The 23,302-nt window shown below is 45.6% G+C and overlaps 1 protein-coding gene across 3 annotated transcripts in view; it reads left to right on the plus strand.

The window, feature by feature from the left end:
- Positions 1 to 23,302, plus strand: part of Wdr48 (WD repeat domain 48) — a 40,798-nt gene that overhangs the window by 11,980 nt on the left and 5,516 nt on the right. For 2 of the 3 annotated variants that reach the window (XM_036194235.1, XM_036194236.1), the window contains exons 2-16: positions 1,279 to 1,419; positions 3,297 to 3,375; positions 4,180 to 4,262; positions 4,364 to 4,493; positions 6,208 to 6,296; positions 6,788 to 6,889; positions 9,577 to 9,801; positions 11,305 to 11,379; positions 14,706 to 14,808; positions 16,062 to 16,159; positions 18,718 to 18,825; positions 19,105 to 19,201; positions 20,243 to 20,338; positions 21,827 to 21,932; positions 22,715 to 22,802. In XM_036194235.1, coding sequence (XP_036050128.1) covers positions 1,279 to 1,419; positions 3,297 to 3,375; positions 4,180 to 4,262; positions 4,364 to 4,493; positions 6,208 to 6,296; positions 6,788 to 6,889; positions 9,577 to 9,801; positions 11,305 to 11,379; positions 14,706 to 14,808; positions 16,062 to 16,159; positions 18,718 to 18,825; positions 19,105 to 19,201; positions 20,243 to 20,338; positions 21,827 to 21,932; positions 22,715 to 22,802 — 1,620 coding nt within the window. Of the gene's footprint in view, positions 1 to 1,278; positions 1,420 to 3,296; positions 3,376 to 3,460; positions 3,599 to 4,179; positions 4,263 to 4,363; positions 4,494 to 6,207; positions 6,297 to 6,787; positions 6,890 to 9,576; positions 9,802 to 11,304; positions 11,380 to 14,705; positions 14,809 to 16,061; positions 16,160 to 18,717; positions 18,826 to 19,104; positions 19,202 to 20,242; positions 20,339 to 21,826; positions 21,933 to 22,714; positions 22,803 to 23,302 lie in introns of those variants that run through there. The other variant, XM_036194238.1, reaches the window with a different exon arrangement.

Consider the following 23,302-nt stretch of genomic DNA (forward strand, 5'->3'; position numbering starts at 1 on the left):
ACACTTAGAGTACTAGCACTTGAGAAACTGAGGCAGGAGGATTGGGAGTTCAAGGCCATCTGAGCTATGTAGAAAGTTCCCTGAGCTTTGAAACTCTGTCTCGGCAAAACAAAATAAATAATAGTATTATAAAATAGTAAAGGAGGTCCTTTCAAAAGTAAACAGAAAGATGACACAGATTGCATAAAAGACAGGGATTAGTTAGAAAGTTCTATTGTCCACGATGGATAGTCAGGAAGGAACAGAGGAAGCAGACAGCAGTATCCACACAAGGTGTCTACAGGCAGGGATCACCACACTTTCTAGATTGAAAGGACTTTCTAAATATACAGCTAAGCCAGTGAGTGGTCAAAGGACAGAATCCAGAAATGTCACAATATGAGAAGGTCCTAAAAGCTTAGGGGATGGCCTGGAGTAAGGAAAGGTGTCCAGGAGAGAACACAAATGAGGCATCTTTAAAGAGACGGATGGCGTGGAGTTGGTGGTAACAGTGGGTGCTGGAGGCTTTGTACACAAACATCCACCTTTGTTTATCTTTATCATGCTTGAGACAGAATCCGGCGCCTTGCACATGCCAGGCAATTCTCAGCCCTCGTATCTAAACTTCTTCATCTGCTTCAGGTGTAAGGGCAGAGAAGAGACCTTCCCAGTCGTGCAAGGGCCTTGTCACCTGGTGTATCTGTTCACACTTCAGCCCCACTAAGGACTGAGGAGGAGGGCGGTGCCATTGGGGCTTGAAGCAATGAGAGCTCTGGCCCAGAACAGCAGGGAAGGCAGGCAGCAGGGGCGGAAGCTGTTCCATCTGCTCTGTAGGCTTTGGGGGAAGCCTGCTCTGGTGTTCTCTCACCCCGGGCTTTATGTGCACTGCACACACCATTGGAGAAGGACTTGCTGAGAGAGAGCATTCAGTGTACCAGCCAATTCACAGTCTTCTCAGAATGGGACTGCAGGTCTTCTCCTGGTGTCTGTCAGCCAGCAAGAGGCAAACCAGAAGGGGTGGGGGGAGCTTCCTCTTCCCATGTTTCCTCCATTTCCTGATGGACTGCCCTGCCTCAGGGGTACTGGCTATATTCCAGTGTACATGGCTGAAAGGTTGATGAGAATGGATTAGACAAATAGAGGCAGACCTGCTTATTCTGAGCTGGGTTGTCAGTGATGCCCTTTAGTCTCCATGGAGAAGATGAAAACAAACTGTTGGCTTAAAGGTAGTTTGGTATTGGAACTAGCCACTAGTAGGCTCCACCTCACCGTGGCCTGGCTTTTGTTGGCGTCCACCAGGTTTCCTATGTTATTCGAGATGAAGTGGAGAAGTACAATCGGAATGGAGTCAATGCCCTGCAGCTGGACCCAGCGCTCAACAGACTCTTCACAGCGGGGCGAGACTCCATCATAAGAATATGGAGTGTCAATCAGCACAAGGTGAGGCGGGAAGTCATCGCATTTGGGTTACCTCAGATCTTTGGACCAGTGGCTTTTTGTCTGATGGGCTCCTTTCTTCAGTTCTAACTTTTATCTCTGAGCACTGAGCTTCATAACATAAAGTCATAACATAAAGATGTTATCCCCAGAGTTCTGTGAGCCTGTGAGAAAATGCCTCCATTAATACAGGGGCTTCATAAGTTACTTTGCCTTAAGAGTCCCCTGCCACAAAGGAGCAAAAAGATTTGCCTGGTGGGGAATGAACACTTTCCACAGAATTTTGGTTTAATTGTGAGTCTGAAAAGACTCTTGATAATGATGCTGAAAATAGAACAACAAAATGTTGAATTATGTACTTTTACAAATACTTAATGTCTTTCTAAAAAGTGAGTAAGGTCCCTACAACATTCTAGGGTCTTAGTGGCCCACGTGGTGGGTGTGAGACTGAAGGCCGCTCTCTCCTTCCACTCTTTAGGGCTGCCAGAGGCTTCATTGTTTCTTATGCAGTGTTGAGCATCAAGTCGTGGGCCTTGTGCATGCTGGACAAGCACCCCACCACCTCTAAGTTACACCCCAGCTTCAAAAGCCTCTTTCTTAAGCAGTGAGGAGCACGTAAATGCATGCTTATCAAGAAACTGTCCATAATTAAACCAGAATCCTGTGGAAAGTGCTCATTTCCCACCAGCCAAATAAGGAAGATCTGCAGCCAGATGGGAGGGAGCTCTGGGATTTGTTTGAATGTTGCTTTGTGAATGACATAGGACATGATACTGGGGAGAAAAAGGAGCATTTATTGAGCTCTTAACTATGTGTCTTGGCCCATCATATTTACCAAAATCTTTAGCCCCCAAAATCCCTGTCAAGGCAGCTGTTAGCATGCGAGAACCCTGATGCCTAAGTGACTAGTTTGGCAGTAACCTGGGCCTCAGCCTGTCCTCAGACCCCTGGTGCCAGCACCTGTATTTTTTTTTTTAAGTTTGTGTCTTCTTAGCCGGTCCTACACACTGGTGTTCACTGCAGACAGAATAGTTGGCGCAGCGTCCAGATAAGGTTTCTTCCAGTGGACTCAGTCCAGCAGGCTTTGAATGCCTAAGCAGGTGAAGACAGTGTCAAAGGCAGGGAAATAAAAAGTGTGCTTGTGTTTACCTTTTTTACTGCCATTGGAACTCACGTTTGAATTAGAACATTGGCTTTTGAAGAGTTCACAGTATTTTGAACAAATTAAGGGGAAATGCATGAGAGCTTACCTAGAATCTGGCAGTCTGTCTGTCCTACCCTCAAGCATCTTTTCTCTGGTATTTATGACAAGACTGCATAGCTTCAGTTTTTAGACATGCAAAGAGCTATTCTCTTTGAAGTGTGTAAACTTGCCATGGGATATAACTGGACACTGTAAAAGGCTCTGGAAGTTAGTTGAGCCAGTGGGTAGGAGTCTAGCAACTGGATTGGGGTGCCCCTGCACCTTGACTACTTCTCTGAAGGAGAGGCAGTTTAGGGACTCACTGAATGGGATTACAAACAGCAATAGGAAGCTAACAGCCTGTGCTTGTCTTCTTTTGCCCTTAGGCCAGACTCCAGAACCACAGGCATGCTGTGTCAGATCTCCCTACCTCAGTTTCCCCAAGTCCTGCCCCACACCATGCCTAGCTCAGAGCTTATCCATTTTGCCACCACAAGGTGTTAACCTTGGGAACCGAGGCTTTCATTATGGTAACTGTCCTGAAACCAACTTGTTTATATCAGCTCTCTGGAAGCACCTAGAAGTGCCATTCTAGATTTAATTTATGGTAATGTGTCATATTAACTGAAGAATCTGAGCATGACTGCCTTTTGTCATGATTTTGCTCTCTTATAAACTCCATGGTTTTTCACTTCAGCAAGACCCATACATAGCATCTATGGAGCACCACACAGACTGGGTGAACGATGTCGTGCTCTGCTGCAATGGGAAAACGTGTAAGTGCTTCTCAGGTTTCTTCAGTTTTCAAGTCTGATAATTGTTCACTTTCTATGTGAGTCTGTGTGTGCAGGTTTGGATGCCCTTCTCCCATGATGCTCACCATAGTGTTTGAAACAGTCTCCGGCTGATCTAGAGTTCACTGCTTCCTAGGTTGACTAACTCCTGAGCCCCCGGGATCTGCTACCCCTCTCCAGCATTGACATTACAGTAGGGCTCCAGGTGTGTGCCTCTCACCCAGGTTTTTAGGTGGGTGCTGGAAATAACCTAATGCTGCCTACACAGGAGGCACTTAATTGATGAGCCAAGCCTCAGGCCCTGTGAGACTTTTTCACTGAGCACAGCAGACATGCAGAAAAGTGCACACACATTGAAACCAAAGGAATATAATAAGAGGTACCCGGTGCCTCCTTGTGCTCATTCAATATGATCACTGCAGTTAGTTTTACATAGTTTTGAACTGTAGATAAATAGAACCCTATACTGTATATAATGTTTTTAGCCTTAGCATGACGTTTTTCTTATTTTGGTAAGTTCCACTTCTTGGTTTTGCAATCTGAGTAATTATTCTCAATTAAACTAAGGACTTTCACCTGGGTGAATAGAGCAGTTGTTCCTGTGTAATTAAAGCCAATAATGGATATATACATTTACACATGTCTTTGAAGCATTGTTCCGTGAGTTCTGGAAAAAGCTTTTAAGCATGCACGTGTGAGCACTTGTTTGCAGTTCATCACTTTGCCATAAGAGAACAAAGTTCCAAGTCACTCTAGTAAGGCTTTGGCTGACTCTGTCTCTTCTAGTAATATCTGCTTCCTCTGACACAACGGTCAAAGTATGGAACGCACACAAAGGGTTCTGCATGTCCACACTCCGGACACACAAGGTAATGTCCACAGTTCAGTCTTCCTATCATGTTGGGAGCTCAGTTCTTTATGTGACTCATGTTCTTACAGCGTAGATCATAGTGTGTCTGTTCTGTTATAGGATTATGTAAAGGCCTTAGCATATGCCAAGGATAAAGAGCTGGTAGCATCGGCTGGGTTGGACAGACAAATATTCCTTTGGGATGTGAATACTCTAACAGCATTGACTGCCTCAAATAACACTGTCACAAGTAAGGTGTTTGAAAAAATTTTTTGAAAGTGATCTAAGTTGACATAAAGAATGGTTTATACAGCATCTTTGATACATTTGCATCGAGACAGTGGCTCATATTTTGAGAGTACTTCTGCATACAGTTTCTAGCCCCCAAGATTATGACTGAACTAGGAGCTCACTCATCACTGTGCTGTAGACTTAGTAGCTTCTCCAGATGGAACCTGGCTATTCCATGTGCATGTGCATGTCTTAGCTACCTAGCTATGGTGTGAGTCCCTGCAGGTAGAAGAATCTTATCATACTGTGTACCCCTCACAGCATTGCTACCCCAGACACACATAGCCAGTGTTCTTGAAGAAGGTGATAGTTGGCAATGCAGGCTCTTTTCTGACCTCAAAGTCTTAATGTATTTATGAGCTTTTGCCTTAATGGCCGAGATGAGAAATACCAAGGGAAAGAATGTTTCCAGGACCAGTTGAGAAGAGCTTTTCAGAGCAGCCTGAAAGAATCCAGCAGTTTTGGAAAAGTCCAGGAGTCTAGGGTACTTCTAGAGGGAATGTAGAGTTGTTCAGTGTGACTGTTTGATAAACTTCCGGGTCAGACTTGCACAGATCTAGACTTGAAGTTCAACACTGCACTAGCCCAGCCTACAGGAGCCTACAGGCTGAATGTCTGAGGATTTCTTGTTGGAGCAGAGTTTGGCCTAGCCTAGACCAGAGGAGGAATTCAAGACACAGGCTCGGACAGAGAGATTTCTACACTATACTTCTCCACTTTGTTGTGACTCCAGGAACTCCCATGGCATGGCTCAAATAGTTATGATTTGACTTAGTCTCTTCCAGGAAGGGCAAGTGGAGACTAGTTTTATAACTTGTTCAGTGTTATTTTGCCAAAAAGTAAGTGTATAACTAAAGAGGGTCTTCCCCTTGTTCCCCTTGGGTTTTTTGGTTTGGTTGGTTTGGTTGGTTTTGTTTTCAGGGATCCAGCAGATAGGCCCTGCCTGTCTATCCTGGACCTCTATTGGTCAGGCCTGCTTCTAAGATACGCAGGAGCAAAGACTTGGCCTTAGTGAACGTAGATCCTGCCCTAGCTGGGCTTGCTTAGATTATAAGGGAGGCTGACCCCCAGGATTATAAGTGTAGAAACCATATTAGTAATAGTTACCATTTGTGGAATGCTTACAGCAGGCATTTCTAAACACCTCATATGTGCTCACTCTTTGGGCCATGGTGGTATTTGTGTATTTGTGAACCAGTCACCATGGAAACACTTTCACTTTGGCTTCCAGATCAAAGGGTATGGACATGATTCTGACTAAAAGTGTTGCCTTGGATTTGGGGGATTTGGGTTGGTTTTTTTTTTGTTTGTTTTGTTTTTTTAATCTGATTTGTGTATGAAATGGTATTTTCATTTTGTATTTCTTTGAATAATAGTGACTTTGAAAGTGTTGAAGCCTGTCTTTGGAAATACACTGCTTATGTGGGTCAGTTTTAAATGGCAATACAGTTCAATTTAACAGATACTTATTGAGCACTTGATATACTCAAATCCAGAAATAACATATGTTTTGATGATGGTACTGTTATTTGAAATTATTTCTCTTGTAGATAGATTTCATGTCCTTAAAATATTTTTAAAGGTAAGATTTTCTAAGTCAAATGTGTAAGCTTGTGATTTTTGCTGAACACCTGGTCATTTTGTTAACATTGAACTCCCTTTATCCTCAATAGCTTCTTCTTTAAGTGGGAACAAAGATTCCATTTACAGCCTGGCCATGAACCAACTGGGAACAATCATTGTATCAGGGTCCACTGAGAAGGTAAGGGTAGCCTGGCTGGTATCTCTGAACCTAAGAGATTGGAATCATTGCATCTGTGTAGTCCTTAAATACATGCACAGAACTTTGTGAGGTAGCATGCTGGATTCCCAGTACTTGGGAGGCTGAGGCAGGAGGATTGCTTGAGTCCAGAGGTTCTTCACCAGCCTAGACAACATAGCCAAATTCCTGCCTCAAAAGAAGCTAAATAAAAATACTGAAGACCAGTAATTTTGTCTACTGGATGATAAGAGAAGTGTTGTTTGTATACATAAGGGTGTAACTATACAACTATTGTGCAGGTAGTGATGGAGGGACTGCCTGATTTGGGTATTTAAAAGGCGTTCTTAAGCTTAGCAGCGTGGACAGCATAAATTGGCTATAGAAGCGTTTCCTCTTCAGAATTTAATAGCTGGCATTGATATGAAAGTCAGGCGCTTTCAAAGCTGGTTGTGTCTGTATTTGGTTTGTATAATACTCTGTAAAATCGTCAGGTTCTAAGAGTGTGGGATCCAAGGACCTGTGCGAAACTCATGAAGCTGAAAGGGCACACGGACAACGTGAAGGCTCTGCTGCTGAACAGGGATGGCACACAGGTAGGATCTGTTTGCAGACCCAGCTGATGGCCTTAGCAGAAGTTGCCCCGCTTTATGCATGCCTGGAGAGGGTGGTCGGAACCATAAGCTCTGTGTGTAATTTCTGTCCTAATTTTCAGTCTGTAGACTATTCAGTTGTAGCTCAGTGGTTAGAGTACTAGTTGTTCTTACAGAGAACTGAAGTTCCATTTCCAACACACAGGTCCGGCCAGTCACAGTCTTCTGTCATTCCAGTTCCAAGGGGATCTGGTTCCCTCTTCTGGCCTCTGTGGGCACTACATACAGTTGACAAACACTCACACAGATATACATACATCTAAAAGTAAAGTAGTCTTTAAAAAATAAAAAACTAAATTGCCAGCTGGGTGTGGTATCTTAACACCTATAATCTAATTACTCGGGAGACAAAGGTAGGAAAATTACAATGAGTTTAAGACCAGCCTGTGTTAGATAGTAAATATAGGGGCCTAAGGTAAGACCCTATCTCAAAAACAAACAAACAGACAAAAAACCCAAATAAAAACACTAATTGCACTTACAGCACTCCACGTAAAGGACTTTGTTGTTTTAACTGAAGGCAGAACAAGAAAGCTACCTAGTATGGTCCTGATGCAGGTGTGCAGTTCTGCTGCAGAGGCCCAGACAGCTGAAATGCTGACTTTGTGAAGCAGAAGGAAGCTTTGCTGTCAAACCCTTGCTTGCCTGTTGGGTGGAGATTCTCACTGTTGTCTGGCTTGGGCAGTTGTGTTGTTGGCTGTGTTATCTATAGGTTTAAGTCGCTAGCAGGGCCTAAAGCTCTTCCTAGCCACTGCAGTCTGGGTCCTGTTTCCTCTTTGTAATTTACAATGTTCTTCTGTATGAGGTGATTTGTCTGTCAGATGGAGATAGATCACTTAAAGTCAGCTCTGTTTGCTATAAGCAGTAACATCAGTGGGGCTTGGTTCTAAAGCTACCTGTTGGAGCTTAGATGTGTAGTTGTGTCACCCACAGGGTTTCTCTGGTAATTCAAGTCCCAAACCTAACTTAGGAGTCTGGGATCACAGCATCAGGCAACTTTCCAAATGGTAGCCAGGTCTCTACACACAGGCACCTCCTACTGCTGTCGTTGGGAGACCAGGAATGTCTGCTTGGGGTTCAGGATCTGTCTGAGTAAATCTGATTTAGCATTGCGTTTGTCTGAAATAATCTGTTGGACATCTCACATTTCTAGCCAATGGAAGGAGAGACAGGTGAAGTTGGAGGTTGGGAACTGTTCTGTTAGTTCTCCTAACTCTTATAGGACAGTGAGTGTGACCTGGGACCTTGAGTAGGGAGGGTGCTTACAGTACAGGACGTTCGTGAGCACTGCCTCGTGCTGGGTGGTGGTGGTTCTTCCTATGGCTTGCTCTCCTTGCAGCCAGAAAATGCTGGCTGCTGTCGAGACTGTGCTGCTCGGTATTCACTGGATATGGCTCCACCTGTGCATCTGCATCTGGTCCCTTAACTGTTGCATGTCTTCAGCTGTGTGGACTTCCAGAGCACCGTCTTTGCCAGATCTTGCTGTCTATGGGCATATGTGCTAGGATCTGAGGCATCGGAGCTTTCCTGAGAGAATTGCCACCTCAGAGTAGCATCTTCTGGCATAGGGAGCCCCTCCTTGACCCTGTTCCAAACAATGTTTGATTTCTCCCACCCCCAGGTTGGATCAGTCATTCCCTTGTGAACTAGTTGAAAGAGGTGATGAAATCTCTGGTGCTCCTGGCAGTTTGTGAGGAACTCTTCTACTCTGTGCTCATTTCATTAAACTCACAGTTTCACAGGCTCCTGAAAATGAAGAGGCAGAGCAGTAAATCATTAACAGTCTTAACAGCCCATCTATTTAGGAACCATCCAAGTCTTGGCCCACAGCTGCTCTCCTCTGAGCCTCTGCTTAGTCTCATACTCTAGCACCAGCAATTGCTTTGTCCTGGGGACCATTCTTTTTCCCAAGGAAATGACGTTTTGATCCTTTCTACAAGTTGTCACAGCAACCAATCAGGAATACTGAGCATGCCTAGTATGAATGTGGGATGACTTATTCAGCCTGTTTCTGTCTAACTCAGTGCACTCAGCCCTAATTTGTGTGCCTCCAACTTGTTTGTAGTTGATTGTCCCGAACCTTGAGAACTGGTCAGAACTGCTAGTGTTAACTCAGCTCATGAGAATTGTTCAAGATCACCATGAGTGAGTAGAGCCCTTGGCTAGACCTGATTTCTGTCAGAACCAAAGACCTAAGCAATGAGAAATGCAGAGCCGTGAGCAAGAGGGTGAAACAGAACTGTGACAAAAGGCTTTCTGGCCTTGAAGCAGTGCCTTCAGCCATAGAACATGAGGAAACCTGCTGACTTTGTTGGTGACCCTGCTGTGGTCCTGCCTCCTTGGGTCTGGATGGGACCCAAGAGTTGACATTTTTAATAAGTTCCCAGGGATGGTGGTTGTACTGAGATCACTACCACCTCATCTTAGCTGCTTTCAGACTGCATCTACCTCACTAATTGAGCATCCAGACACAACTCACCGCTAGGGTTTATAGAGCCAGCAGGAGGCTGGGTAGAGAGGACCAGGGCAGGTTTGCGTGGGTGTCCCTGCTGGAGCATGCACGTTATCTGTGGTCATTTCAGACTGGCCTGCTCCTGGGAGCACCCTCCCCTTGTTTCCTCTGTTCACAGTGCCTCTCTGGGAGTTCCGATGGGACAATTCGCCTGTGGTCCCTTGGCCAGCAAAGATGTATAGCAACATACCGAGTCCACGATGAAGGTGTTTGGGCCCTACAAGTCAACGATGCCTTCACACATGTATATTCTGGAGGAAGAGACAGGAAGATTTATTGCACGGACCTAAGAAACCCTGACATTCGGGTGCTGATTTGTGAAGAAAAAGCACCAGTTCTCAAGGTGCGTTGAGTTTTTGAGTTTTCCAACTGAGGTTATGAGCTTGGTTTGGCATGTGCCTCAGAATCTACACTAAACATTAACCAGATGTGGTATTGGGAAGACCCTCCATCCTCGATAGGGTAGGAAAGAATCTCAATTATAGACCCTTGGGCCAGGGAGGAGACAAGTTGTGACTTCTGGGGACCATCACCATAGATAGCTTTCCCTCTGGTAAATCCTAGTAACACTGAGTCAGGCATGCTGCTGAGCTTGCACTCCTGCTGTCCTTAAGAGGAAGAACATGAGCAGTTAGGGGTGTGATAAGGCCCCAGCCTCTGCAGTGAGGAGCGAGCGGAAGAGCACACTACAGGAGGAAAGCCCCTGCTTCAAGCTGCACACACTGCCTCAGGCAGCCCTGCTGATGAGGCTCCACAGTGAGCAGGAGACACGACGTAGACGGCACCTTGATGGACCAGCAGACCATCTTATAAGGAAGCAAAGCGTTAAGGCTGTGGGGGTGGCAAGCATGGAAGAAACTGCCCTGTGAGCACTACAGGTGCTAGGAGCTCTTGGCTGTGGACAGCAGGCTGAAGAAAGTGGCACAGGGCACCCACACATTGAGAGGCTCCCTGAGAATTCCTGGTAGCTCAGAGTCTGGAAGTGTCTCCTACCACTGCTACTGCAGTCTCCTGGTATAGGAAGAAAAATGGTTCCACTTGAGGATAAATATACATGTTACATGTTCCACATTCTGAAAGGACCAGAGGGCATGTGGTGCTATGATCCTGGTCCTGGGTGAAGGCTAATCTCTCATTTGTTATGTTGTTAGGATTTTTTTTTCCTATAAATGTTCTCAAAAAAAAAAAAAAAAAAAAAAAAGAAAGGAAGAAAGTTATTTGCCCTTAAAAGAAGAATGTAAGCCAAGCATGGTGACCATCAAAGGTTAGCTTTGATAGCATAGCAAGAACCTATCCCAGAAAAGTGTGTGCGCATCACACACACACACACACACACACACACACACACACAGAGGATATAAAAACTGGAATAGAAGAAACAGTGTTGCTTTTGTTCCAGAAAGTCCTCATCCTTTTGACTATGTCCATATAAGTCCCAACAGTTAACATAAATTAAAATCTTGATTCTTTCTACAGTGGTGCCTGTCTGTAATCTAGCTGTTGCAGGAGAATCATGAGTTCAAAGCCAGCCTCGCTAACTTAGTGAGATTCTAAAAATATAACTACGTACATGTACAAGTGAGCTGCTATAAAGTAGCTCACTAGTGTGAGGGACACTTGCCTACCATGTTATAAGACTCCCCCCGTTACAAGACTGAACTGCTTTGGTAGAGACTCCTTTCCCTGTGCCTCTGAAGCTCACTGCTACAGTACTTGCAAGCAGTGTATACTTGTTGACAAAGGAGTTGATAGTCCCTGGTGTATCACCAGGCTGATAGCTCATCTCTGCACTAACAACCCAGAGGCATCAGCCCTTGGCAAAGATGACTTTGTGTTTGGTTTTCAGATGGAGCTTGACAGATCAGCAGATCCCCCTCCTGCAATCTGGGTTGCAACAACAAAGTCCACAGTAAATAAGTGGGTAAGTATGTGACCGCTCATGGCCAATCTATAGACATGTGGTTGGTTTGCTATCCTAGATACGCCAGTTGCCAGCATTGGAGACAAAGTGTGGCCTTGTCCACATGCCCTTGTGAACCCAGATGTGACCCTGAGAGTGAAAGGAACTCTGAAATTCATGGGTGAGATGAAGCTGCTGCTTCTCTTAGCCGCTAGGATATGTACTTAGAACACACTGTTGCCTGATGAAAGCTGTCAGAGTTAGCATCTAGCCTGGTAAAGCTGCACCTGAGAATAGGCATATGTGGGGTACATAGCTATAACCCAGCACTTGGGAGACTGACAAATGGGAGTGCTGCACATTTAAGGTCAGCCTGGGCTACATAGCAAGACACTGGTCCAGTTAAACAAACAAAAGGAGTGAAGTAGACTGGCCATACATATACCTGTTTTCCTAAAGGTAATGGAGCAGGAAGTTGGCTCTCTCTCTGGCATGGAGAGCAAGGGTAGAAGTAGAGTGAGCAGCCAGAGTGGGCAGCCAGATCCTCCATAGCACCAGCTCCTTAAGGAGTTAAGCTTTCTTGCTTATCTGACTCTGGGAGCTAGAGGAAAGGGTTTGTTTGCAGGTGAGCTACGAAGCTTGTGTGCCCACTCTCGTGCCCATCAGTGATAATCTTTGCTGGAATAGTGCCCTGCTTTGGGGCTTAGTTATTATACTATTGCTGTGATGAACACCAGGGCAACTTACAACAGAAAGCATTTAATTGGGGGCTCACTTGGTTTCAAGAGGTTAGTCCATGACCATTGTCTGAGTTAGGTTAGGGTTTCTGTTGCTGTGAAGAGACACCATGACCATGGCAACTCTTATAAGGGAAATATTTAATTGGGGAGGCTCACTTACAGTTTCAGAGGTTCAGCCCATTATCATCATGATGAGGAGCATGATGGCATGCAGGCAGAAATGGTGCTGGCTATATCTTGATCAGAAGGCAGTAGGATATGGACTGTCTCAGTGGGTGTGGCTTGAATATATATGCATCCTCAAGACCCACCTCCACAGTGACACACTACCTTCAACCAAGCCATAACAAAGCCACACCTCCTAGTACCACTCCTTATGAGCTTATGGGGGCCAGTTACATTCACACTGACACATTCCACTCCCTGGTCCCCATAAGCTTTAACAATATCATAATGGAAAATGCATTTAGTCCAGTTTCAAAAGTCTATCACAGTCTCAACAGTGTTTAAAAGTCCAAAGTTCAAAGCCTCTTCTGAGATTCATGCAATCTTTTAACTGTAATCATCTATAAAATCAAAAAACAGATCACATACTTCCAACATATAATGGCACAGCATATACATTACTATTCCAAAACGTAGGGAAGAGAACATAGTGAGGAAATACTGGGCCAAAGCAAGACCGAAAACCAGCTGGGCAAACTCCAACCTCTGCATCTCCATGTCTGATGTCAAAATGCTTTTCAGATCTTCAACTCCGTTCAGCTTTGTTGACTGCAACACACTTCTTTCTCTTCAACTAGTTCCACTTCCTGTTAGCAGCTTTCCTCGGCAGGTATCCTGACATCTTGGGTCTTCAAGGCAATCCAGGCTTCCAGCTTCACAACTTCACACAATGGCCTTTCTAGGCCTCCATTCGGGGACACACCTGACACATGCCTGGCCTCAGTGACTTTCTTTAGTCTCGGGCTAATTCTATAGCCCCTTTCTTCTGTGGCCAAAGCTACCGAGTTCTGCTGCTTGCTAGGGCTAAAACATGATCTCCTTGTTCAATTACATGTTCACCAGCTTTCTGTCTTTCACCGTCTAAGCCTAGCTGTCCTAAAACTGGATCTCTAGAACAGGCTGGCCTCAAACACAGAGATCCACCAGCCTCTGTTTCTGGAATGGTGGAATTAAAGGCATGCACCACCACACCTGGCTCTAAGCTTTTCTTTAATTCCTTTTCACAAGTTGGAAACTTAACTGGGTGGGATCTTGCCCTGATGTCACCACTCCCTATATTCCATTTCTTAATCCAATTATCTCCTTGAACACAGGATTTAGCTCCATTCCACTTCCTGGTGCTCTTTTTCTTAATCTTACATTTTGTATTTTTGTTCATCTTGCTCCTTTTTATTATAAATCTTCATTAGAGTTACCACCAATTACCACACAGCAGATTCTACACTAGGCTATTTGGAGATTTTGTCTACCAACAGAATTAATCCAAAAGTTTGCCTCAGGCAGACTCTTTGGACAAGGACAAAAAACAGCCACATTCTTCACCAAAATATCACAAGAATGATTTCTAGGCAACATACTAAAATTCTTCTCTGAAACTGAAACCTCTTGAGTCAGCCCCTAAGAGTTCAAATAACTTCACATCACTGTCTACCATGCTCCTACTAGTATAGCCCATTGAGCAGTGCTTAAAGCATCCCACTTCTTTCTTAGTCCAAAGTACCAAAGTCCAAATTCCAAATTCCAAATCAAAAATATGGTCTGGCCTATTACAGTAATAGCCCAGTCCCTGGTACCAACTTCTGTCTTAGTTAGGGTTTCTGTTGCTGTGAAGAGGCACCATGACCACCGGCAACTCTTACAAGGAAAGTATTTAATTGGTATGGCTCACTTAGAGTTTCAAAGGTTCTTTCCATTATCATATGGAGGGGAGCATGGTGGTGTGCAGGACGTGGACTGTTTGACTGGGTGTGGCTTGAATATATATGCACCCTCAAGACCCGCCTCCACAGTGACACACTTCATCCAACAAGGCCATACCTACTCCAACAAAGCCATACCTACTAATAGTGCCATACCCTATGAGTTTTTGAGGGCCAGTTACATTCAAACTACCACACCTATCGTGGTGGGGAACATACTGGCGGGCAGGTATGGCACGTGTAGCTGAGCGCTCACATCTGGTCTAAAAGTTGCCGGCAGAGAGTGAGTGGGCCTACATGAGCTTTGGAAACTTCCGGGCCCACCTGGAGTGACACTCCAACAAGACCACACTTCTAATCCTTCTTAAACAGTTCCACTAACTGGGGCTAAGCATTCAAATGTATGAGCCTATGGGGGCCGTTCTCATCCAAACCACCACAGGGGCCTTGGGTTTGTTTTGTTTTGTTTTGTCTTCATTAAAAGAAGACATTCCCTCATTAGTATTTGTTGGGGATTTCTTGCTGTTTGACCCTGTGGTTCCCTGCTGTGCCTGGGTGTATTCTGATAGAGCTGTTGATACCTGAGCATTTGCTTGTTCTGTGACTGTCATTCTCACCACCGGATTCACACCAACAGGCCTGGAGAGCATAAAATGATGAAATGATAATTTTGTTCCTTTAGACACTGAAAGGAATTCATAATTTCCGAGCCTCTGGTGATTATGACAATGACTGTACAAATCCCATAACACCCCTCTGCACACAGCCCGACCAGGTTATTAAAGGTAAGAAGGCTGTGCACAGGTAAGCACACACTGCTAACGAGGTTATAGTTACGAGAGGAGAAAGTGAAGTGCCGGCCTGTCCTTCAGTGCAGTGCGCAGCAGACAGGAGACCAGGGGCAGGCGCAGCAGGGGCAGGCGCAGCAGGGGCAGGCAGTTAAGGACAGTTTTGATGTTTTTCCTTTTTTTTTTTTTTTTTCCCTTTTCTGAGACAGGGTTTCTCTGTGTAGCTTTGGAGCCTGTCCTGGAACTCACTCTGTAGACCAGGCTGGCCTCAAACTCACAGAGATCCGCCTGGCTCTGCCTCCTGAGTGCTGGGATTAAAGGTGTGCGCCACCACTGCCCAGCTATATTTTTTATTTATTCTCTGACAGTTTCATACATGTGTACCATGCATCTTCATCCTGTCCACTTGCAGTCATCTCTCCTGCTCCTTGGATACTGCCTCAACACGCCCCCCCCCCCCTTCATGCATGATCCCATCAGTGCTGCCCATATGCACAGGGATGTGGTTTTGATTTTTTTTTTTTTTTTTTTTTTTTTTTTTTTTTTTTTTTTTTTTTTTGAAGAACGTCTATTATGATTACAGCTCATGGGTTTGTGCGGTGCTTCAGTACACCCGTATGCACCGAGGAGGTCCAGGCTCCTCTACCACCTTTCCCAGACTTCATGATGGCTTTGTGTGTTTAGATCTGTGTGAGCAAGAAGTGTGTTCTCTGTGTCTGCCTTGTATTTGCCGCAGGATCTTCCAGTTCCATTGGCTGCGAACAGGCCATGATGTGCTTTGCTTTCAGTATACCAAAGAGCTGCCTTGTACCATGTGTATTTTGACATTATTCTAAAGTTCATTTTTTACCCTATAACGCAATAGCCAGTAGAAAATATCTTTAATCTTGTCTTTTGGCACAAACCAGAGACGGTCAGATGTGAGCCTCAAATTCTGTGCTTTGGCTGGCTGAGAAAAAAAAAATGTGTATTTCATGTTAGCACTTGGGGTCAGCCTCCTGTAGCTCTTCCCTCAGAGTAGAGTGCTCATCTGGAGATGGGGAGGAGAGAAAGGTGGAAAGCACTTGGCACAGCGTGGGTTCTAGCCTCAGAGCCCTTGTAAAGGTGGAAGGGGAGACCCAACTCCAGAGTTGTCACCTGAGCGCATGTGCACTGTGGTGTTTACGCCTCCACCCACGGCCCCTTCAAATGATGACTAGAAAGGTGGGTTTTTTTGTCTCTTGCCAACTGTTCTTTTTTTCCTCCTTCAGGGGGCGCTAGTATCATTCAGTGCCACATCCTTAATGATAAGAGACATATATTAACCAAAGATACAAATAACAATGTGGCTTATTGGGACGTGTTGAAGGTAAGTGTCTTTGGGATTAAAGGTTGTGGGGTCATGCATTCCCCTTACTTTTCCTTCTTTGTACCTAGTAATCAAGATTTATTTGCAGTAATACTTTATTTGGGGGTGGATACTTTGAAGGATGATGTGGTAGTTTACCTTTGTAAGCACCCAAACCATTTCCCTGGTTACTATGTTATAATTGTATCAAAGACTGCCTTTCTTTAAAAGGATCCATCTGAGTTGTCCCCCTATGATACTGGCATTTTAGGCTGGATCATTCATTGAGTGCAGAGAGCTTTCTGTCCTTTCTTTCACAAAAGGGTCCATGGTAACTGAGCGGATCCAGAGAATCCTCAGTTGCTCACCAGCAGAACTGCTCGATTCTCCCCTGGCTACCCTGTCCTCACCCCAGTGTGGCCCTAGGCCATGCTGCCCTGCATGACTTTCCACAGGCCCAGGAGTCTTGTCAGACCAGCATCTCTAGGCTGAGCTAGCTGCATGGGTTCTGTCATGCACTCCTGGTCTGGATAGCTGCTCTCGTACCCTACTTGTCTGAATGGGACATAGTTCTGCTTGGTCCCTGGGGCTAGCCTTCGGCAGCAGCCAGTGGGTTCAGTGTCCCTGCAGTGAAGAAAGGACCATCTTCTTCACGTCTCTGGGCTGCAGGGGTAGGGCAAGGCGAGAAGGGGTAGTTGGGAAAGCATAGGAGCAAAACAGCCTAGGGAAGGCTGGTTTTACTTTTGCTGTGTTTTTTGTGTTCGGGTATGTTTAGGGTGGGAAAATTTTAGCCTGTTTTAACTACTCCTGAAGAGAATCCAATAGAGATAGGAAATGGTCAAAGATATACAAGTTTCCAGCCAGGCAGTGGTGTGCACACTTTTAATCCCAGCACTTAGGAGGCAGAGACAGGCAGATCTCGTGAGTTTGAGGCCAGCTTGGTCTACGGAGTAGTTCCAGGACAGCCAGGGCTGCACAGAGAAACCTTGTCAGGGGCGGGGACAGCACACAACAAACAAGCTACACACATGTCCAGGAAGGGAGGATCAGAACATGAGCAGAAGGTACCTTTTCTTGCACTGGGAGAAAGAGAGAAGGGGTTTCTGTCCAGGCTTGCTTATGCACTCAAATGCACTTCCAAATAGCATGAACAGTCTGTCCAGTTGTGGCTGGAGACTTTATGGTGGCAGATACAGTGCAGGTCTGAGGGGCAGCATGTCATTTATGCTTTCCATGTGGTTATTGATGGAGCTCAGATGAGGGTAAGAACTTGAGATGATAACTGCATTGGAATGGAGCCAGGGCTTGGGTTTCCAGAGAGCAAAAGAATGGTCTGGGGCCGGGGTACTGGCCAGCATCAAGGACTGTGTGTGCAGTGCAGTGGATGGCATAGGCTTCTGGGAAATAGGAGTTCCCTGTGGCTTGAGTGTGTTATGGTGGTGTGAGCTCACCTTGGGATATTGGGAGCAGTGGGATGTGGGAGAGTCTATGTCTGCCTACCTGTGCAGAGATGGCCATGTTGATGTTGAACTGAGAATTCAGGAGAAACACTTTGTATTGGGGTTCGGCACTGAAGAGTGCGGTAGCTGGAAACCACTCTAGCACCAGAGGGTGTTCAAGGCATAGTTTGAGGAAGTACATAAATTTTTAGGATGAGAAGTATTCAGAAGTCTTTTTTTTTTTTTTTTTTAAGATTTTTAAAATTTTATATATATGAGTGTTTTGCCTTCATAAATGTACCATGTGTGTGCCTGGTGCCCACAGAGGTCAGAAGAGGTAATCAGATATCCTGGAACTAGAGTTATGGATCTTTCTGAGCATCCATGTGTGTGCTAGGAATTGAACTTGGATCTTCTGCAAGAATAAGTGCTCTTAACCGCTGAGCCGTGTCTCCTAGAAGTCTTAAGATGGTCAGGGAAGCAAAGCTTAGCTGTTGTCTGAAAGAAACTTAACTCTCTTTAAGCAAGCACTCCTAACATGTTGTTTGGTGACTTTTCTTCCCTTTGCTTTGAATTTTACCTGATAGTGCTTCTAGGTGAATGTGAAGGCAGTTTAGCATTAGCAGAATTAAATTACAGGCGCACCCCCTAGAAAAGATTATTTTCAATTTTTTTTTTTTTTAATGTGTGAGCATTTGCTTGCATGTATGTCTGTGTACCATGTGTGTGTCTGGTGCCCGGGGAGATCAAAAGAAGGCATTAGATCCCTGGGGGAGATCAGGAGAAGGCATTAGATCCCTGGGGGAGATCAGGAGAAGGCATTAGATCCCTGGGGGAGATCAGGAGAAGGCATTAGATCCCTGGGGGAGATCAGGAGAAGGCATTAGATCCCTGGACCTGGAGTCATGGATGGTTGTGAGCCAAGTTGGTGCTGGCAACTGAACCCAGGATCTCTTCAAGAGCAACAGATGCTTTCACTGAGCCATCCCTCCAGCTCATTAATAAAATATACTAACAGGTAGCTATTGCAAGGCCTTAGGCTAAAACGTGAGGATTACTTAGCCAGTGTGAAATATGGAGGGTGAAGTGCCAGTCAGGGAGTCTGTGGCGTCATGCTGACAGTTGTGCTTCCTTGTGCAGGCATGCAAAGTGGAAGATCTGGGCAAAGTGGACTTTGAAGATGAAATTAAGAAAAGATTTAAAATGGTGTACGTTCCAAATTGGTTCTCAGTAGATCTCAAAACAGGGGTGAGTTATCAATATCTCTGTGATTTTGGATAACTGGAAATCCCTAGTATGCCCTAACTGTTCTTTTGGCGATTGATGTTTTTAAGTATGTACATGCAATTGCTTTTTCCCCTCATGTTAGTAAACTACCATTTAAGCCTTTGGCACTTGCGTAAAGTAAGCCATAGCTGCATTGATTCCCAGGAAGCATGGCTTAACGCCTTAGTCTGGTGTGCGACGCATGCCAGTTCAGCTGCTGTAGACAGAAGTGAGTACCACTGACACTGTTGCCTCCGACAGATGCTGACAATCACTCTGGATGAAAGTGACTGCTTTGCTGCCTGGGTGTCTGCAAAGGACGCCGGCTTCAGCAGCCCTGACGGGTCAGACCCAAAATGTGAGTTCAGTGCTTTCCATTGAAGGAGGTGGATCGGGGTGGGGATTTCTGGCTAGTCATCTTTGTAAGTGTCCCCCTTTTTTGTTGTGGTTTGGTTTGGGGTTTTTTGTTTGTTTGTTTGTTTGTTTTGTTGTTGTTGTTTTGTTTTTGTTTTGTTTTTTTGAGACAGGGTTTCTCTGTGTAGTCCTGGCTGTCCTAGAAACTCACTCTGTAGACCAGGCTGGCCTTGAACTTACAGAGATCCGCCTGCCTCTGCCTCCCGAGTGCTAGGATTAAAAGTGTGCACCACCACTGCCTGGCTCATCATAACACTTACTGTATCTTCACTCAGCATTCTTCTAAGAATTTGGTGTGTACAAATCAACACATGTGTACAAATGAAGTGTTGCTGGCTTCAGGAGAGTATCTCTGCAAATAGCATCTTGTTATTTTGTTTTTGAAGAATAGCTAAGCTAGGCATAGTGGCCCATGCTTGTAATCCCAGCACTCGGAATGCTGAGGCAGGAGAATTGCATGGGTTCCAGGGCAGCCTTAGTCTAGCTATAGTGTAAACCCTGTCTCTACAGAAAGAAAAGAAAAAAGTGACCGCCGAAGAACAATGTAGAGTTTCTTCTGCATCATCGTTTCAGATTCGAGATCAGATGCTGAGACTTGCCTGTCTCTAGTCCTGGGTTAGGAGCTTAAGCATGTGCACCCACCCCAGCATGATGGCACGTGCCCTGTCATCCCTGTACTTGGGAGTAGGAAGAAAGATGAGGAGTCAAAAGCCAGGCTGAACTCAACAAAGAAAAAAAAAAAGAATTTAATGTCAGCTTGGACAGTGCCACTTCAGAGCCACCAAGCTTGTGTATATAGCCCCAGGCACTCACATGCAGGTCCTTCCCCTGAGAACCTGCCTCTGCCTTTGGGTGTCTAGCTGCCCTCTTCATAGCCTGCCCTATACTATGGTTGTGCTTCTCCAGCCTCAGATGTAACATCCGAACATGGATCTTGCTCTGTCTTAGATAGTAAACTCTCCCTGTCTCTCCTGTTGACTTGCAGTGAACTTAGGAGGACTTCTACTGCAGGCACTTCTGGAGCACTGGCCAAGGACACACGTGACTCCCCTGGATGAAGAAGAGGGTGAAGCCAACCATGGTCAGTGTGTGTATGTTCAGAAAAGCAAGAGGTGACACAGTGTGCTGAAGTGTGACGTGTATCTGGAGTGCCCAGTTAATTGTCTCCTTGCTGCACCTAAGTGAGAATGTCCAGTGAATTCAGACAGCTTGCAGGAGATGAGACCACTGTAGGGTGTGGCTCTCAAAGGTGAAAGAAACCCGGTGTTTGATAGTCAAAATAGAAACTTGCCATGTGGTAGCAGTGCACACCTTTAATCCCTGCAAAATAACCAAAACCCACCCACCCACCCCCCAGAAAAGACAAAACAGAAACATAACCAGTTACCTCTGTACAGGGGTGGTTAAGATGCCTGTTGTTTAGGGAGATTTTTGTTGTTTGATTTGGTTTTTCAAGATAGGGTTTCTCTGTGTAGCTTTGGCTATCTGGAACTCACTCTGTAGACCAGGCTGGCCTCAAACACACAGAGAGATACATCTGCTTTTTGAGACAGACGTCTTGTAGTCCAAGCTGGCTCACAGTTGCCATAGCTCCTCCCACCTCTATCCCAAGTGTAAGGATGACAGAGGGTGCCACTGTGCTCCAGTTTACAGGGCGCTGGAGACAGGCAGGGTACGTGCATGCAGGGCGGGCGCTGGGTCAGCTACATTTATCTTGTTTTAAAACCCTCCTAAGGCGGGGCTCTATTTCACAGTGGGTAGCATGTTGGACTTCTGGTAAGAACCTCTGAAATACAGCCAATATAAAATAAGAATTCTTATTTTTAGGAATTTAATGGTGGTTTTTTTTTTTTTAACCTTTTATTACTTTTTAAAATATTTAAAAAATGTTATATGTGTATGCCACCTGCTGGGATGCATGTGAAAGCCAGGCAAGGGCATCAGACCCCCTGGAGCGGTGCAGGCGTCGTGTTTGCTGGGAACTGAGCTGGAAGAGCAGCCCGCTCTTATCTGTGAGCATCTTTCCACCACCTCTTTCTCTTTTTTGTTTGTTTGTTTTTTCAAGACAGGGTTTCTCTGTAGCTTTGCGCCTTTCCTGGAACTCGCTTTGTAGACCAGGCTGGCCTCAAACTCACAGAGATCCACCTGCCTCTGCCTCCTGAGTGCTGGGATTACAGGCGTGAGCCACCACCGCCCGGCCCACCTGTTTTTCTAACTCTGGCTGAGTAACAGGATTTTTATTTTAAATTTTTTTTAGATATATTTTTAATTTGATGTGTATCAGTGTTTTCCTGCTTTTATGTATGTGCAACATTTGTATACCTAGTGCCCATGGAGACCAGGAGTGTTGGGTCCCCTGGAACTGGAGTTACAGATAGTTGTGAACCACTGTGTGGTTGCTGGTGACTGAACAAACCCAGGTCCTCTGGAAGTCAGGGCTCTTAACCACTGAGCCATCTCTCCAGCCCCAAGATGTTTTAGTTTTAGAAGGTTGGAATGTTTCCAGCCTGTTGTGATCAGTGTTTATAAGCTGTGGTCTCAGCACTAATGGCCTGCCTGTCTTTCCTAGTGAGTGGAGAGCAGGAGAGCAGAGTCCAGAAGGGAAATGGGTATTTCCAAGTACCCCCCCACACTCCTGTGATCTTTGGTGAAGCTGGAGGTCGCACACTGTTCAGGTACGAATGAGAAGGACCAGAGGCCCTGCCTAAGAAAGGCCTTGCCTAACAGACCAACCCTCTTGCTAGGAAGTGCTGGCTCATGCATGAACAGTGTGTCACTAACTTCTAAAAGTATCTGGAATTAGCTTTTCCATCTCCTTGAGATAGTTAAATGCCTGGTGCAGTGAACTCTGATCCAGAAGGGCCAAGGCAAGATTCATGGTCCCTCCCTTTCCCTCAGATGCCTGCCTCTAAGCAGCATCTCTGCTGGTACTGTCGGGGGCACAGATCAGACAGCATTACAGCAGTCCCTGCCCATGGAATCAGACCAGGCAAGATAGGCTGGGCTGTTCCTAGGAACTGTTGTGGCTCCACCTGGGCTGCCAGGAAATCCTCTATGGACCCTCCAAGAAAGGAAAAGCTGGTGTAGCTCACCCCCAGCTTCCAGCACAGCTGTAGTGGAGCTGGGCAAGTGTTACCAGTATCCCATAGTTGTCAGGAGTGAGGAGGATGTTTGCCCTGCCCCTGAGTATAGACTTTGTTCTTTTGTGATGGTCCCTGAGTATAGGAACCAAACTAGAACCTCACTGCAGGCCAAGTCCTGCCATGCACCATGGCACTGGCTAGGCCCTCTGCCGAGTGCTCCCTGTGGTGACCCAGGACTCAGAAGCAACTTCCTCAGGGCCCAAGTCTCCCTGCCCTGCTGTCACCTCTGCCGTCCTGAGTGAGCGCTGTGAGGGCTCCTCCTCTGCTGTCCACTTGCTTGTCATGACACTGACTACCTGATGGATTGTGTCTAGGCTGCTCTGCCGGGATTCCGGGGGTGAGACTGAGGCGATGCTTCTCAATGAGACAGTACCACAATGGGTAATTGACATCACTGTGGATGTAAGTGTCCTCCACTCCCACTTTGCCCTTTTACTTTTCCCAGATCGTGACATTAAGGACTGTCTAAGACAGCACAGTCTTAAACTGTAACAAAAGTCGCCTGCCAGGTGGAAGCCCCTCTGCTTTCCTGAAGTTCCCAAGTTGCAGATGCATTTTAATAATTGTTTACATACCAATATTTGTCCGGTTTCAGCTGTAACGACAATATATGCTTATTGTATAAGATAACTGGTGTTTGGGGTGAAGTGCCCACCTCTACCATCCCTCCTCCCCACCCTTTCACCCCGCCCTCCTCCCAGAGGGAGCACCTGCTAGGTTGACGCAGCCTTTGCTCCTTTCTCCACCTACATGAGCATAGATTATTTGCATGCTTGTGTACGTGTATAGCTCATCTTATCTTGCACAAGATCTCTACAGTGTTCTGCAACGTTTTTATTTAACTATGTCTTGGACATGTGTTCATGCCTGTGCTTATGGACTATTCCCTTAAATGACTGCAC

The sequence above is a fragment of the Onychomys torridus genome, chromosome 7, assembly GCF_903995425.1.
Source record: "Onychomys torridus chromosome 7, mOncTor1.1, whole genome shotgun sequence".
NCBI classification, from domain to species: Eukaryota; Metazoa; Chordata; class Mammalia; order Rodentia; family Cricetidae; genus Onychomys; species Onychomys torridus.